General features: G+C 34.8%; 1 protein-coding gene across 8 annotated transcripts in view; it reads left to right on the top strand.

The window, feature by feature from the left end:
- ADGRB3 (adhesion G protein-coupled receptor B3) overlaps window positions 1–18,911 on the top strand; it is a 471,033-nt gene that overhangs the window by 260,861 nt on the left and 191,261 nt on the right. For all 8 annotated transcript variants that reach the window (XM_080388812.1, XM_080388813.1, XM_080388817.1 and 5 more), the window contains 3 exons: window positions 4,995–5,141; window positions 5,883–5,958; window positions 13,625–13,727. In XM_080388812.1, the coding sequence (XP_080244938.1) occupies window positions 4,995–5,141; window positions 5,883–5,958; window positions 13,625–13,727 (326 nt within the window). The remainder of the gene's footprint in view (window positions 1–4,994; window positions 5,142–5,882; window positions 5,959–13,624; window positions 13,728–18,911) is intronic.

The following is an 18,911-nucleotide window of genomic DNA, read 5'->3' as shown; positions in this document are numbered from 1 at the left end:
TGAGCTGACAAATAAGCTTATTTATTCTACAGAAGACCAAAAGTTTTACTGTTAGGGTCAACAGAATAATTCTAATATGTATAAATGTGATTCTAGTTGGGTTTTCTTAACACAGATGTTTGCAGAAATACTCAGTATTCTTAATTTTAACACAAAAATCCTTTCATATTCTTTATTCTGAACACCTGTAGCAATGGCAGTTCTATTCATGACTATTTTACCCAGAAATAAATTTAGCACTACTAGAGTTCTGTTTAGTCCATGAGCAAACATCCAGTCATTTTTCTGTCATGCCTTGCAGTGAATCTGATTTCCTGTTCTAAGGTGATTAATATTATTCAAGGGGCTGATTCTGAAATGTTATCAATTTTTTTGGAACATGAGAGGCTAATGGTTGCATACTAAAGGGAAGGTGATGATGACTCATGCCACTTATTTGGTTGCTTTATCTTTTATTTAGCAATCCAGATCAGTCAAACAGCTACTGGAAGTTGCACTACGCAGCTTATAACTCATTTAGGGTTATAGGGATCATAACAACACATTTCAGCTTTTCTATTCTAGGCCATAATCTACAAGGGCTAGCATACAAGAACTACACAATATTTTTTTTCACTCAGAATTTTCTTGACACATTAATTAACCACTTCTGTGCAGCTCCAAATAAACCGCTTAAATATCATTCACATATTACTGTGTGTAATCAGGTCATTTGGATAGTCACGGAAAATTCTCCATTCCTATCAGCTTGGAGTTCATCAGTTCCAAAGATATTTTATTTTACTCAAGTAAGAACAGTTAGCAGTTTCCAATTACGAAATTTTCAGTAGAGTAGTATTGAACAGGTTGTCTGCAACTGCAGCATGAAAATGAAATAAAGGCAAAAGGAGATGCATTTGTAAAGGATATTAAAATGAATCCATTAGGGGTCAAAGCAATCACTAAATTGATTAGACTAGACTACTTAAGTAGATTTTTCTGAATCAATAATTATTATGGAGTCATCAAATATGTATGGGTTCTTATGTGTAGTTGAGCCACTGTCTTGTAATTCATACCAATGTGCATCAAAAAAAAGCTTAAAGAATTCTAAAAAGAAGGGCTCTTTCTCTTGTGTTCCAGCTTAGAACTGGGTAAAGTTTTCTTCCATCTTGAGCATATAAATTTCACCTGCAAGATTCAAAAGAATAATGGTGCTGTGTTTTTGAAGAAATAAAGATTATATTCTACCTCCTGCATTCTTCAAATGTTGAATACAGTCAAGTACCATGGATGAGATTCCTTTTTCTACTTTTTTCTTCTTCTTTTTTTTTTTTTTTAATCTTTGGGAATCTCTTTAAAATTGAAAGTATATATCTCTTTAAAATTGAAAGTATATAGGAGGCTCAAAAAGAGAGGCTGTCCAGAGAATGAAAGAATGCAATGTATTCTGCACCCTAAACATGTTTAACATGTTTCTCTACAATGAAACTTTCCAAATTTTTTTCTGCCAAAATCCTTTTTTTTTATTATTATTATTGTTAGCAATACCTAGAATATCACTGGAACTGCCATAATACAAATAAACAAAAAAGAAAATTTTCCATCTAGGAAAGTTTCAATTAATTGTGTCTACATAGAACAGGGCACATCCAAACTATAAGAGTGATCTGAGGAGTGACCATGCTGGTTACTTGTCAGTGTTATGTCTTCAGCATAAATATTCCAAGAACATGTAGTCAGATTGGAACAGAAAAATGTACTACAGCAATAGCTCAAATATGGTTTTAACTGAGACCATAAAACTTGCTGTATTTGGTGTCCATGAGAAGCTTTATATTTTAAATTCCTTAATTTAAAATGGCACGTGCAGATTTTCTTCAACTTCTGCTTAGATCAATCTTGGTTTAGTTTATCTTTTTCTTTTCATCTTTCTTTTCCACTTTACAATCTCATTTTTATTAATATTCTCATTGACTGTTTTCCAGTATTATGCAACTACTGTGTGTGTATAAATAGCAAGAATACTTCTGCCATAGTGCCTGTAAATATCCTCATTGGCTAGTTTTCTGCATCACAAGTTCAGAATGTGATGTTTTGGTAGGGTAATTAAAAAAAAAATAAAAAAATGCAACTTTCGTTTTTCCCTTCTGCAGCAATTGCAGAACTGTTGAGTTCCAGTATTTGGAGCATTATTTTCTAATACAAACTTAACATAAGGATACAACAAAGTACAAACTGAATGACATGTCATTCTGTTACTATCTGTGTAAGAAACTGACATTTGAGCTTCTGACATGTGAATGACCCAGCACCTGAATTATACACATTCTCCTCTAAAAGGCCTGCTGATTTTCGTGCTCACAATAAATAACTATTTCATAACAAGATGTAAACTAAGTTAGGGAGTAACAAAGCCACATTTCACAATGGAAACACAGCTTGTCCTGCTCCAAGCTCATTGAAAGGAGTTGTAGACTAATAATTAATGTGTGTATTAGATTTTTTACCAAAAAAATACAGTTCACAGTGGCACTGAAGAGGTGGGAACAGTTTTACATGTCCACCTGGCCATGCTGATGGGCTGAACTAGTTGCCTTCAGTCAGATTCCATTAAATTATCTTGCACCATCAAACATCAGTGCCATGTTGGACATTATAGGCACATCCTCTTGGAATCATTCAGCAAAGTGACTAAAGAAGGACCTAATAATCTGTGCGAAGCTGTAAGAGGCAGACTTTGCAGGATATAGATCAAGCATTTTGGCAAATTGTTTCAACTATTGGTCTATATGTGCTCTGTACTCTCTTTGTCTATGCAGAGATCCAAAATCTTCTGTGAAATTAAAAAAAAAAAAATTGCTTGACTGTGAGTAGAAGAAAAGTTTGTCTCCACCATGAATGAGAATATATAGAATCATGAAATCATAGAATCATTTAGGTTGGAAAAGACCTTTAAGATCTTTGAGTCCAACCATAAACCTAACACAGCCCAATAAATAAATATGTTTATAATCATTGCATATAAGCCATAAGTCAAATGTATAGTTTTTATATTTAGGTTTTGTGTTATCCCTCACCTAAATATTAACCAATATTTCTGAAACTTTGGTTCTAAGTAGTGCTTGGGTACCACGATGAATGGCCCTATTTAAAATACAGAGATAGACAGAGTCCAGAGAGGTACTGTCCTAGACTCTCACCATTTATCCAGTCCTAAAGTGTTTTTTTGTTTTGCAGAGTGAATTCCATTGAGTAACATTGATTTCCTATTTCAATAAAGGGAACTGTCGTCCAAAACGTGCATGAAACATTAAAGCTCTTCTAGCTAATTAGATAGATAGGTAGATACAGAGATGAATACTGTGCATTTTAAAAAAAACAATATTGTCTTATACAGGTTATATTTAATTTTGAAAACTAAATAACTGTGGGTTTAATTTTATTTATGTGGTAAATAAAATAAAAATCTTTCTACATTTTAAGAACTATGGAAAAATATCCATTTTTAAAATGTTAATGTATTCCTGTATAACCATTGATTGCACGTGTAAACATGCAATCCATTTTATGCCCCAATAATTCTGAAACACCTGAACTCCTCTCCCTCCACGTATCACCTGAAAATTCACAAGACTAAGCATCCCCTTAAGGTCTGGGAATGTATTTGCCAATTTCAGCCCAGAGGGGATTGTAACTAGCATTGTAAAGCCCTAATGATAGTTTTATAATGAAACCCTGAAATAACCTCAAGTACCACCTCACTAATGTGATTCTATAATACATAACCAGTCTAATTTGAAACTAAAAGTCAGTTATCAAGGAATACATTTGTAGAGTTAACATTGTTAGCCTGTTAATTTTCCTCTTCTCATGGATTTGAATTACAGTTTCCTTTCAAATAAAATCCAGTGATGAGACACCTAATGGTTTTCTGCTTTAATTTTTCTGTTCTGATTGCTTTTACAGCTGTCCCCCATTGTCTTTATATTTAGCCCCCTTGCAGAATCCTTGCAGCAGAATCATTATGCAGATCAAAGTATAGTCCTGATGTCCAAACTCTTCCAACTGCATTAGCCTCTTCATAAATTGATTAGGAAGAGCCTTGCACAGGAAATGGCTATCAACGTGGCTTACATTAAGAATGGAGCTGGTGCTCCAGATGTGTTATCATCTCTCTGAGTGTACTTGCAGCCCTGTCAGTTCCTTAAAAGTAGTGTGAGTCTTAGCAGACACTAAGAGTGTTGCCGTGGAGTCATACTTAGATTTCACAGCAAAGATGAAAGTGATTTCCAGATAATAGTTGAGTTAGAAAACAGAGAAAATAAGAATGAGTAAACAAAAGTCCAAACTGCCTATTATTAGATTTGATACCTATTTATTCTGTCTTTCTATGTCTGTTACAGATATAATACTGATCTTGTTTGGGGGGTTGGGGGGGTTTTAGATGGAGAAAAAAAAATAATAATTCAGAATTGAAATTATTCTTTCAAGGAAAAGAAATCAAGTGCTATACCATATTACTCTCATATGTGTGGAAACAATGAAGTATTTTAATATGTGAATCTCCTTAATGGGTCTGTCTTGAAATTGTGCCTGTATAGGGGATAAAAGCTCTGTTATTGCTTCATTAGCCTGTATCTAGCAGTTATGTTTCCCAAAGCAATTTGCAGTATCCTCTTCCTTTCATTGTCACATTTGATCATTTTAGTATTTGCTGTGAAGACATGACAATGTCCTTAGTGTAAATTTCAGGGTATAAACCAGTACATTCAATAATCCTTGTTAAGAAACTTAATCAGAATCTAGCTGACAAATTATATGCCACACAATTAATCCATAGTACAAGTGCATAATAAACAGAAGATTACACTTTCTCTGCCAGCTAATGTCCTATAAATTCCTGCTTTTCTTGAAATGTATTATTAAAATTTTTGTTATTGCTATACTGTTATTATTGTATGATGCTTTAAAGTATGAAACATTTTTTTTTATTTTGTGATTTCTTTTACTAGTGGCTAGCATTCAGAAGCTTCCTGCTGCATCTGTTTTAACTGACATCAATTTCCCTATGAAAGGAAGAAAAGGAATGGTTGATTGGGCACGAAACTCAGAAGACAGGGTTGTCATTCCAAAAAATATCTTCACCCCTATGTCAACAGGTAAAAAAGCATATCAGCATGTTAATTTTGTATTAGCTTTAAGAAGGGAACTCAGTCTTTGTCTCATAGGACCACTGTATGATATAAAGTGGTTATTTTATCCATCTTCAAAAGAAATCCAGTACCCACAGCTTATCCCAGAGGGAAATGATGGGGCTTAGCATCTTGAACAAAAATGCTACAGAAATCGTAGACATTTTTTTCTGTGCCAAAGAGCTTAGTTATTGTGTACAGGATTGCACCTGTGGTGTTATGAAGTAACCTGAAGTGCAGTTCTGCTGAATCTCCTGAAAGTGTTCCACTCCAGCAGACTGGGCCATTCGAACAGGTCACCTAGCTTTTACCAAATGATGCTCAGCAGGCACATTACCCTGGCTTCAGGTACAATTCACAAATACCATTGTGGTGTAGATATCTGACATTAGAGAATTTACTTGCTAGGCATTAACGTCTAAAGACAGTCTTTGAGAATGCTTAATTATAAAGGTAAATGAAATAGCATGGATGTCAGCACACAATGATGGATTTTTTGAAAATATGATTTTCACTGGTTTAAATCTTTTGATATATTCCTGACAGTGCTACATCTTTATGACAGCCTTCCAGGATATAATTCAAAATTATGATGGTTTATTTAGAATAAAATTTCTACTAGAAAGATAAATGGTATTCACAGGTTTTTATGCTGTTCAAAGCTTGTGAAGGAGAGTTTAAAAATCTTTTTCTTCTTGCTCTTTTCAGAACTAGATGAATCAACTGTATTTGTACTTGGAGCAGTGCTATACAAAAATTTAGAACTCATTTTGCCCACTTTGAGGTAAGAAATTTCATAAATAAAGTATGAATTAAGCTATTTTGGGATCATAACTACACTACATGTCAGGATAAAAGCAGAAAACCAAGACTATTTGCATATTAGTATTGGGTTTTTTCCCCCTGTTATTTAAAATATGTATGTGTATATGTGTCTCCTTCATGCATAGTCATTTATATGATGGAAATAACCTTTTTATCAAATTGGTTTAATATATATTTCACATAATCTATATGAATTACAGAAATATTTGATTAGACGTATGCACACTGAGGTACATTAGTGCTCAGGCCATTTATGCTTGTGCTTCAAACTACTTTGTCCAGTTAGTAAAAGTGATCTAATAATGGCATCATAACCTGATGTACTAAGGTTGTCTACTTCTACAGAAGTCTCTAGTAATGGTTTTTCAAGTAAGTTTTCAGTGCAAGTTGTATTCATAAGGGACAGCAGAGCTATAGAGGGGATCCATTGTAGGTACAAGACATGCATGTGCTTGAACAGCTGTGGCATGTCAGTTATGAGGGCCATACACCTACATAAAGACATGGGAGGGTCTCTTGTTTCACTTTTTTCTTTCTGTACTTGATAACAGACAATTTTCAAATAAACATTTCACCCCCTCTTCTCAAATTACTGGTTAAGATCATTTCATGGTTCATTAATACTATCTTATTTCACATGATCCTGGGCACCATTTGTTTTCTAATGTCCTTTTACAGTACAAGAAATGGGTGCAGATTGTGTCACAATAGCTGCTAATGAATTCACAATAATTAGAAAGGATAGTAATTAGGAAGCCCCCATATCACAGTTCCCTGCTCTATTTAACCAAAACTTCAGGATTTGAAACAAAGGATGAAAAACCAGCAGATTTTTGCCAAAATCCACTTGAAAACAAAAAAGACTCCATCCTAAGGAAAAAAAAAACCAAAACCAACCAAAACTTCCTAGTAAAGTTGCAATGCGCTGTGCAGTGAGTAGCTGCAATGCTGGGGACACAAATCTCTCTGAGGTAAAGCACAATTTGAACAGTGATGTCCTGGCAGGACACCTGGAGGCCTGGGAAGTGCTGGTGAGAGCTGTCCATGCTTAAGGCATTGTATAAATGACATCTCAGCCACTTCTGAAACGTCAGTAAACACTTTCCATTTGTGTGCCAGTTCCTGAAATAAGCCAGGAAGTAAGACATGTTTGTGAGGGACATCTTTTCTCCTATATTCAAAGAAACAGATCCAAATAGCTGCTGTACTCAGTATTTTTGGCAGATTTAGAGGCAATCTGCCAATCCTAGGAAAGTATTGAGGTGGCCATGTACCTTTCAGACCTTTATATTGTAAATCACAGTCTATGATCATGCCTTTCCAGCTCTCACAGATCAACATTTTCAATTTATAGAAAATAAGCGTGAACCTTAAATGCTGTATATTTGCTTATATGAAAAGCCTTTCAGGGCTCTTATTTAATCCATTAAAAAAGTAAGATTAATAGGCCTCTCTAGATTTCTCCTAGAATCAGTAACATCCTAAGTAGCAGGAATAGGGGCAGAAAAGGGGCATAAAATTACAGCAATTTAAGTACTGTGGACTACAAGAAAGCGCATCTTGGTTCTGAAATTTTTTGCTTTTATCTATTCTTCTTTCAGCTGGTTACTGATTTACACAGCAAATTTGACCATTTCTCTGTACAATTCAGTTCGCAGATAGGTTTTGTGAGCTTCTAAAGCGAAATGGTCTAATAGTCTATGTATACCTATTCATAAAGGAAGCCTTTAGAAATTCAAATACGAAGATATCCCACTTTGCCTCTCTGAATAGGTTCAGTATGATTTGACTCCAATTCTCAGCTGCCCAAGAAGGGGAAATGAGCACTATTAGTTTCTCTTATGTTTTTGAATAGGGAATAGAAGTCAATATTAATCTGTGATATAAAAATACAACACATATTCCCAGATACGTCTAGCCTCTTCTTTGTTCAGAGAATAGCACCTCAGCCCTCCCTGAAGTTCTTTAATATTTATAATGAAGTTATACTGAAACTTTTGTAGTTTACATCTCTGATGTCATCAGAAAGTGTTCATGCTGAATTTCTTTGCCCATGTTAGATATATTCAAAATTTGATCTCATGCCCTTAGAATACTACCTCAGTGGCACAATTTCAGACTGATTTAATAGATTCATAAAATCATGGAACTGTTTGAGTTGGAAGGGACTGTCCAAGATCACCTAGTTCCAACCCCCTGCCATGGGCAGGGACATCTTCCACTATATCAGGTTGCTCAAAGCCTGGTCCAACCTGGCCTTGAACATTTACAACGATGGGACCTCTGGGCAACCTGTTCTAGTGTCTCACCACCCTCGTAAAAAGTTTCTTCCTTATGTTTACTCTAACTCTACCCTCTTTCAGTTTAAAACCATTGTACCTTGTCCTGTGACTACAGGCCTTGGTAAAATGCCTTTTTCTGTCTTATAAGCCCCCTTTAAGCATTGAAAGCCAGCAGTAAGGTGTTCCCTTCTCCAGGCAACAATGCCATGTCTCTCAGTCTTTCTTCATAGGAAAGATGGTCCAGCCTCTGATCATGTTCACGACCTCCTCTGCACAGGTCCCTGCCTTTCTTGTACTGGGGACCCCACAGCTGGATGCAGTACTCCAAGTGGGATCTTGTAAGAGCATAGTAGAGAGGGAGAATCGCCTCCCTCAACCGGCTGACCACACTTCTTTTGATGCAGGAAACAGTTGGCCTTCTGGGCTGCAAGTGCACATTGCTGGCTCGTGTCCAATTTTTCATCCACCAGTATCCTTAAGTCCTTCTCCACAGGGCTACTCTCAACCCCTTCATCCCCCAGTCTGTATTGATATTGGGGATTGTTTCAACCCAGCTGCCTGACTTTGCACTTGGGCTTGTTGAACTTAATGACACTCACATAGGCCCACTCCTCAAGCCTGTCAAAGTCCCTCTGGATGGCATCCTTTCCCTACAGTGTATCAGCTGCACCACCAAGCTTGGTGTCACCTGCAGATCTACTGAGGGTGCACTCAATCCCACTGTCTTCTGTCATTGATGAAGATACTAAATACTATTGAATGCATTTTTATGCATTCAAACCATTTTAATGTTCATTCAGATGGAATTCTGAATTGCAAAAAAGCTGCAACTGTGCTTAGTGCTGAATTTGTTGAGCTATTAGACTCCTTACAAAAATTAGAACAGCAATGCAGGTTTTAAAGGAATTGTTCTTATGGGGTAGTTTATCATTTTACATTCATTCAGGTATGTGAATGAAGTGGAGGTTTCTATACATCCCACTCCATTTGGAAAAGGTTTATTTTTGTATGCTTATATTTTGCAATGAAAAACTATCATCTTACTATCATCTGTACTAATCTTATTTACATGTAATAGGCATTATTGTGATAACCATATTAGTGCTGAACATACACCACAATAGCATTGTGTATGGAAAAAAACCCTGTAAAATATGGAAGGAGGTAACACCATCTAGTTTTTTTATATGATACCCAGAAGTATGGTGCCTATGTACAATGTATGAGTTAAAAAAACATTCTGGAAAAGAATCTTATGCAATACTGTTCTAAATAAAATTACAGTTGCCGAAATATGTTAACAGTGGGAATAAAGGTAAACAAAACAATAAAGTAAGGTGAAACGGGCTTTTGTTTGAGTTCAAAGTCCACATCATTTACACCCTGACAACTTCATAAAGAGGTGATTTCTACTGGCTACAGTTAAATATCTAGAAAGCTTTACCACTTTGCATGTGATTTCAGTCCCTGGATGCACAGGAGTTAGGGTGGGAGCAAAGTAAATATTTGATTGTAGTTTCCAGAAAAGCAAAGGTGACACACATTCCAAGACATTTCTTAATATCAGCACTAAAAGGTGTGCAAGCTTCTGCATCATCACAAGGAACTTCTTTGTTTAAAATAAATAGACAAATAAATAAAAAATATCTCCATATATCTTTAGGGAAAACCTTTCAAAACACCTAACCACAGAATACCCATCTGGTACATCATAGGTGTAGGATTTCATTATTTAGGGCAGCCTATACAATATATTTCACAAACTCCAAAATTAGCTGCATTTTACCATATGGCCTTGATTTTTTTTGTTTTTACTGGCATAGAGTCTATTAAAAGTAGGTCTCGTAAACACAGTGTGAGATGAGAACTTGGCAATTACATTAATATAGAACTTTTTGGACCATGTGTTTAATCCTAGTAGTACATGTATATTATTCAAATAATTTTTTTCTAGGGCTGCTTAAAGAAGAGGTTAGGGAAAAGAAGAGAAAAGCATTTTGTTCTTCCTTATAAAAATAGAATATTTTTTTCCATGCACAAGTAAATAAAATTCATCTGATTCTATTTCTTAAGATACTTTGCTGCACTGCACTATTTCTGTAATGTCAAATGGATTTTTTTAAAATCATATATTGAAATATTGAATACTTCGAGCACTATAGACTGAGTATTATTTCCATAGCTCTTGCATCCCTGAGCATGTTTATGTTATTGTTAGGTTCACAGAAAATTGATTCTCAGTATTATACTCATCTAGAAGATATTATGTATAATTCCTTTCCTGGGCTCTCTGAAGGAATACATTGCATATTGTGAGATAGTTTTTAACATTAACAAATAAGAACAAATAAAGAATCAATGATTTTGCTGTAGCAAGACTCTTTTCCTGTCACTTAAACAACCACTGTACTTTTCCTGCTATAATTTCCTGCACTGAAATGTTCTCTTTCCCCATTTGAAACATCATTCCTAATCCCCTCCTTCGAGTGCTATACTGCAAAAAAGGCCCTTAAACTTCCTTAGGTCAGCTTTGTTAGACTGAGGACAGAGTACCTCAGACAGGCTTTTACTGCACAGCATTACTACTATGGCATTCATAATTTTTTTGTAAGGTATACAACATTTACACATTGAACTATAACTTCTTTCATGCTGTCTTGAGATAGCAGCATGCCTTATTCATAAGTTCATTTTTCTTGACCAACACAGAGACACTCTAAAAAGAAAATAAAATATGAATTTCATATCACACAGAATCAATATGTATACCCTTATGTAAAAGAATAGCCTCAAAATGTATATACAGATAGAAAAAGAACTTAGTAAAATAACTATATTTTATTAATATTGTTCTTAATTCACATCATAAATAACACACAGACAAAATGGACAGCCACTCTGGAAGCTCTTCTTGAGCCTTTCCACAATCAAACTTCATTATCTTGAATCTTCAAGGATTTATTCAACCAGAGTTCCCAAGGAATTTAATATAATATATTTTTTGAGTAATTGATTTCAAAATTTGACCCTGATGTGCATTTTTCTGCACAGTCATCAGAGCACCATCCTGTACAAGTTCATTTTAGATTTTTTTTTATGAGGGAGAAGGAGGTAATGGTGAAGTCACTCCCCACCTGTCATAAAAAAGCAGTAAGATGATGCAGTTGCTGAGGAAGCGTGAGATAGGTCATTCCTATTCTATGTCATTCCCAATACATGAGCGACTGAAACTCACATATTCCACCTCCTGGGACATTTTGTAGAAGCTGATTACTTCAAATCCTGAATAAGTACTAAGCTGTTGTCTAAAAAATTATCTACAAGAAAGATATCAATGGCGCTGTGATTTTGAGAGAAAGTCTTGTGACTACAATGCTTTAAGCTTTAATTTGATGGCATCGTAACGTGTTATGTGAGTTGAGAATATACTTGCCAGATTGTATTCTTCCAGGGACTATCTAAACAGTTAAATATGATATATGCAAGTAGGCTTTCAGCCCAGACAGGACAGCAATAAGTGATGCAGATTTAATTTCACAGCGATATAGCCAGTTACATTTATTTTCAGGTGAAATAGTCTGCTAGAGGCTGTTGAGAATATAAGTGGATTCGTAGAGTTTTAAAGAGACTAAGGTAAAATTGATGTACCGAGGTTACAGTCTAGGCACCTTAAGTACTCTTGTGGATCTTACCCTAGAACCATCAGAGCTGTACCAAAATTAGATACAGCAAGGAAACATTTCTCAGTCACAAAGACTGACTGTGACCAAGTACAGGTGTGTCATTATTTACATTATCTTATATGAATTTCCAAAATTGACAAGATCTTTTAATAGCTACCAAGTTCAATTTCTGCCTGTCATGATCTGTTAGAGAAATCCATTTTGTATTTATTTGTGGGTTTGTTCATTTGTTGTTGTTTTTTTAATTATGCCTTACTTGGGAATATTTCTAGATATTCAGCTACTGTATGTACAGTAAGGTACCATCATTACTCCCCCTCTACGCAACACACTGAAAATTTGCAAAACATTACATGTTAGTCTGATAGAGATACATGATTTTGTCAACAATGTGTGAGACTTTAAAGTGCAGCAAAAGGGAAGAAATAGAAATTAAGTAAAATATCAAGCCACTTCTGTTATATTTCCATTATGTTTCGGCTGAGTAAAATTGGACTAGAATTCATACCTTGCCCCAGAAGAATAATTTTGTTCTGTGTGCTGAGTAAAGTGCCCACTGAGTTAAGTTTCTATTACTGTAGCCATGGCAATTCCTGTTTCAATGATCCAGCAAAATGGAATCCTCTCCTAAATACCATTTCCCTAGAGAAAATAAGCAATTAAACAACAACAACAAAAGAATATTTTTACTGTCTATTATAATTGCATCTGAACTGCCTAGTTTATTCTTTGATAACATCTACCTGCGAATAAGTCTTTCTGTGAGGTTTCATGTTTGTTTATGTACAATCAGCAGAAGGTGTTGAAAGCAGCATTACATAGAAAGGAAATACCATAATGATCATCAGAAACAGTCAGGCTGGTAACTGATGGCTGTTCTAAGCTTGAGGGGGTCATAAGAAGCAAGGATCTCAGACATGAACATCATGTCAACATGTCTTTATGCCCGTATTAGCACAACCTTGGCAATACTAGGTCTGTCCTGATCCACATTTCACATGAAAAGAGAAATTGATGATTAATTACAGAAATTAACAGAAAAGTATTATTTTGAGTAACCTAGTACAATAACATGAGACCAAACCCACTCTCACATATATGAGAAAAAAACGATTTGGTTTGGTAGGCTTTCAGTCAGTGCACAACTATGGATTATATTTTTTAAAGTATTTGCCCACTCATGTACCAAATTCAATGATTTCTCAGAAATTGGAAACTGGTAGGGTTTTTTTCACAAGTGCAGAATCAGCACAACTGTAGAATCTTCCACTGCGCTCATTCATCTTCACAATTTTACAGGTAACAGTCAAAAAAAGTCCGACACAGCACTTCGGAAGAAAAATGACTGTCTCTTAAAACACAGCTAGTAGGTCTGTGTTGAGAGAAGCAAATGATATGCATTCAAACACTGACAGAATGTTTGTGTCGTCAACACACCCTTCTAATTAGGAAACTGTACTTTAAGAAATGACGCTTCTGCCACCATTGTTGCTCTTCAGCCTCTCATGTTTAATGAGTGAATGTTTTCACCACTTCCATATATTTTCTCCCTGAATAGTTGTCACAGAAAATACTCATTAAATACTTCAAATGTAACATTAGAAGCCTCATTTAACCTTATACTAAGTTAAATCTTTCATTTTTACATGTTTTTTCCTAGGAATTTTACAGTTGTCAATTCAAAAATCATTGTTGTTACTATACGACCCGAGCCCAAAACTACAGATTCTTTCCTGGAGATAGAACTGGCCCATCTGTCTAATGTAAGTACAAGGATAGTTGATAATGCTTTTCCAAGAGTATTTACCAGATCATGAGAGAAAGGTGTGTGGTGTTGAATGGGTAATGAAACCCAGTTTAACTGCTAATAAATATCAGGTAATAAAACCCAGTTTAACTACTAAACCTTAAGCCAGGAAAAGTGTCTAACATAATTTGAAGGGAATGTGTACTTATTTCACACATGTGTATATGCAAAAATTAGATGCTGTTGTGTGAGTTCTGAGGTTTTCATTTAAACAGAACTTTCTGCCAAGAATTGTCCATTAACTGTCTTGATGCATACAATTTAAAATGTTGTATTGTGCTGTACGCTTCACCTTTTGCTCCCTGCATAGGTCATAGAACTGCATAGTTATTCAGGCCTTTCCTTCTTTTCTTTCATTATTTTATATTTAAAAGCCAGTTTTTACCTAACCTGTTGTAGCAGACTTTGAAATAAAAAATGCTCTGGTTCCAATTTAGCTTACAATTCTTACAAATGTTTGAGATTTTTTGTTCAATTATTTTTAATTCTGTACTTTCCATCCTTTAATCTCACATTGAATATAATTTTTAATCTGAACAAAATGGATTCTATGTCTAACTATATGAAAAATATGAACAGTTTTTCTTTCTGTTATCAGCAATCTCCCAGCAGCCACAGGGAGAATAAAATATACTATTTGCAGGAAATTATTGTAATGAACAATATCGGGGAAATAATTTTAAAATAACAAGTGTGGGAGTATTTTATGTGAAGGCATGGCATATAAACTCTGTCTGTAATGTTACCAAGACTGAGAATTTAGTTACTAGAGCTTTAGGAAATAGTATTGTTATGCAAAAGACTATAAAGCTGTGATTTTTTGTTATAAACATTTGCTCAGGTGGTCATATAGGTACAATTCAGCTGGAGGAGTTCCAAATATTCCAGTCAGTAGCAAGTTTGGATTAGTGTCTCTGGGCAAATGTGTGAAGAAAACTCTGAACTCTAGATCATTTACATTTTACACAAGATTAGAAGAAACTGACTGTTTCATGGTCAATGGTCATTTTGACTCACCATTCAGTCCCCAGAAAAATAATATTACAAAGAACAGCTCAGTGAAATTTACTGCAAAGTCAAGGAAAAAAAAAAGAAAGGAACAGAGGAACATAAACTGAGATGACTCCTTACCTTTCAGTAAGATTAGTAGTTTTTTCATAAAGAATTGTGGAGTTTTGGGGGTTTATGGTTTTTCTGTTTAATTTTAAGATTGTTTAGGGCAGGTACCTTTGGGGTTTTGTTTTGTTTTGTTTTGTTTGTTTTGTTTTGTTTTGTTTTGTTTCCAACCTAAGTCATTTATATTAAGAGAAAGTATCAGTCTTTAACATAGCTTTTGTTCCTGTCAGAAATTCCACTAAAAATGTAATGTAGCCTAAAATGTAATGTCGTGAAGTAAACCACAAATTAATCCTATATATCAGGAAAAAAAAAACACCTTTGAACTAAAATACTTGTTTTGATCTTACTAAGATCATTATTTGGAAGAGTTTATGGTATTTCTCAATGCTAGGTTTTAATTTTAATTATTTTAACAGTGGTTGTGGGGCTACTTACAAGAGCTGAAGATAAGGAATATTAGAGTATGACTTCTATATTTTGGAATTGGAATTGCTACTTCCAAGAGTGGGGAGTTGCAAGTAAAAAAAAAAAAAAAAAAAAAGGCAGATTGTAATTACACTGGTCACTTATACTAGAAAAGAAATTAAACAATTAAAGAAAATACTAGTAAGCAATTTGTCAGCACTGAAAAAACTTGTAAGACAAACACAAGCTATTAAAACCAGCACAACACAAGCAACGCTAGACTAAAGAAAGGCTGAACGACTGTCCCAAGAAGAACAAATTCTAGAAAATTCTTAGAGGGATATGTGTATGTGTATGTGTATCTTTTTTATGTTTTTCTCGGGTTTTTTTTTTTTTTTTAACCCATCCCTTTGAGTAATTTACAGAGCAAGATTTTGCCAAGTTTCAAAATCTTGGAAATGAAATTTTGTTGTTACAAAAGGTCAGATTAGAGACATTGATTGTCACCTTGCTTTGTCAACCTTTCAGTAACAGAATATTAATGAGTACTGTATTAGCTCATGTCTTGACAAGATGAATAGGTTTGCCAATAGATATGAGAGCCAGGTGGGTTTGGTTTTTTTCCCTTTGGCTTAATTTTTGTCTATAATTTAATCCAGAGAAGGATCAAGTGCTTAGAACAAATTTCCAGTCCTTAAATTGTACTTACATACATAGTACATTTATAAAGGATCTTGAGCCATCTGGATATAAGAGTTGGATCAGCATATACAATGACAGAATATTGCTCTAGAAAATCTGGAAATGGAAACCACTTTTACAATTTTAACATCTTTAAATGTTTGGTGATTTTTATGTTCAAGGCTTATCCTGCATAATAGTACTTTGGTTTAAAGAACTAAGGCTGTAGGTGCAAAGAAATATTATTCTGCAGGTTTGAGTGTTTCTCGCTTTCAGAGGATCTAATTCTAATCTTCTTCACTGTAATTTTCTCAGCTGAAAACAAGAATTTACTTAACTATAATATATTACTATAAAACAAGCTTTATATGACACATACAGAAAGATAAAACTAGTATTAATGTATCTTTAGCATTTGAACATTATATATTAATATCTTGCAGATTAATCATGATGTGAATTAAATAGATCGATTATTAAACAGAAAGTAAAATACAAACATTCTCTTTGACCTGATTTTTTTCAGTGGCTCTTCTTGTTGTTATTCTTGTTCTTTTCAACCTTTTTTCTTAAAACACTGTTGATTGTTCAGAATAGTTGGTTTCCAAATTGATTTAATGACTAATTTTTAAGCAACCTCTCGAGCATGCCTACTAATATATAGGAGTATACCTACACATTTGTTCCTTTACCTCCCCATCCACAGACTAAATTAAGTAGTTAAGAGATTATGAAAAAAGATGGACAAATGTATATGCATATCTCTTTAGTGAGAGTTAATACATTAAATTCAAATTAGCCTTACAATATTAATTTATTCAGAGTTTGTTATCATTGCTTCATTTTATATCTAAATTAACTGGTTTATTAATGAAACTAGGCGATTATATTTTGGAGGAAGTATAAATCACAATTACATGTGCTGTGTGGTATATAGCATGTTATTTGGATTTGCAGATAAATTAAAATATGATAGACAGTTGACCACAGTGAGAACGTGGGTTGCAGTGCATTATTTAGAGAACATAATATTTGGTCTTACGCATTGTGAACATGTTGATGAATGTGGTCACATTTTCCCAGTAGTTTGATTAAAGACACACCGAAGTAATTTTTTAAAAACTGCACAACTCAAACAAAATCCTGTTTGCTCCAGAAAGAATATGAACTCTCACCTTCTGACAGCACAGAAGTTTACTCCAGGGACACTAAAGTAACAAGGCAGCAGTTGTGTAGGACATCGAGCTTTCAGTGAGACTGAAAACCTCAAGCTTTCAGTGAGACTGCAAACCCTGTCTACAAAACACAGTTGACACTGTGCTGCATAGCTTTCAAAGTTGCCAATCACATCACAAAAGTTCGGTTTTATATGCTAGGCAGAGTTATATATGCATACACACTCACACATGTCTATTTTTGAGATATCCAAGTCCTGTACTGTAGTGTATAAATCAATACTGCAGCAGTTGTAAACATTAATGGACACAGCAGCTGCTTCCCTCGCTGCAGCTAAGTAATTAACTGGCAAGAGCTGTGATGAAATACCGCTCCCTTCACAAAGAGCGATGGCTTGTTGAAGGTAGCTCAATGACAGCAGCGTTGGGAGACACTGCCAGGAGGCCAAACGCAGAAACACTGTGAAAAAGGGAGCAACAGGTTAAGGGCAAAGAAGAAAGTAAGACGACAGGTTCCTTGTGGTCCTTGCAGTGCCTGGAGGGTGTTTGATCAGGGTATCAAAAGAGGAAAAAGGTCTGAAAGGCTGCTCTGCCCTTGAGAGCTGCCATGCCTGGTGGAGCAACCCCCCCCCCCCCCCCCCCCCCAAGACCTTCTTAAGGAACAGGAGTAATATTTAACCCAATTTCCTTGTTTCTGCTTAATCGCTCATTAGTGACTGCAATGGCCAAGCATACTCTTTTTGTTTTCATTTGAATACATTTCAAAGAGAGTGAAGTGTGTGATCTGACAGCAGCAGTTTTACCATGTTTCAGCTTTCTGCAAAGACTTTTATTTCCCTCTATTTTGTAGATTTCATTATAATGGACATTTTTTCTGAAAATGTTTTTGTATTCTTTTTACTTGCACTGTGGGAATAGTGACTATAAACTGTATGATACTGCTGGTAGGAAAGATGGGTCTCAGATCACAGATATACAATGTCTTACTACAATTCAGCTATAGGACTACTTTTTTAATATGTGTAGCTGTATCAGACTGCAAGTAGAATTTCTTCACCCAGTCTTAGGATATCAAATTAATACTCTTTATAAAATGACATTTTTTAAAAAAACAAAAGTTAATTCTGCACTGTCATTCTGTTCTTCATTCTTAGCCTTTTATATCCTCTTTTATCAATGTATCTGAAAGCTTTTGGCTAGTGATGCAGGACCTGGTCTCTGAATCTCAGTGGGCCTGTTATCCAGTCCTTTGTCCTGTGCCCTCTTCCCCTTCCTTTTCCTCATATTATACATACTTCAGGGAACGGAACATCCTTTATTTATGTTTGTACAGTGCTATGTTAATATAAAGTGCCATGAGTATATGTTGGTTTTAAATATTTATACTCTACTCATAAAATTCAATGCAGTCAGCAAAATACTGAAGTAGAGGATCAAAATTTCCCTAAATGCCTTTCCCAAAAGCGTCTTCAGGACTTTTTTTATCTTTGACAAAGAGGTGGATGGAAGAATTTAAATATTTAATAGATTTTGATTTCACAGTTTGCCATGTTTTTCCTATAAATAAAACACTTTTCAGAGAAAAATATCAAGGTGTGTTTTGTTTATACAAAACTATCTTTATACCTACTGCACTAACACTGTTCATGAGAGAACTACACTAACAGCATAAGAAAAGAGTATTTCACCTGTTTCTTCAAATCACTTGTAATTTTGGTAAAAATATTTTTTTATTCTGTATTTTAGATCTGATTTGTTTA

Source organism: Falco punctatus (genome assembly GCF_963210335.1).
Source record: "Falco punctatus genome assembly, chromosome: 5".
NCBI lineage: Eukaryota > Metazoa > Chordata > Aves > Falconiformes > Falconidae > Falco > Falco punctatus.
Note: the sequence above shows the minus strand (reverse complement) of the source record. Positions and strands in the feature narration are given on the sequence as shown.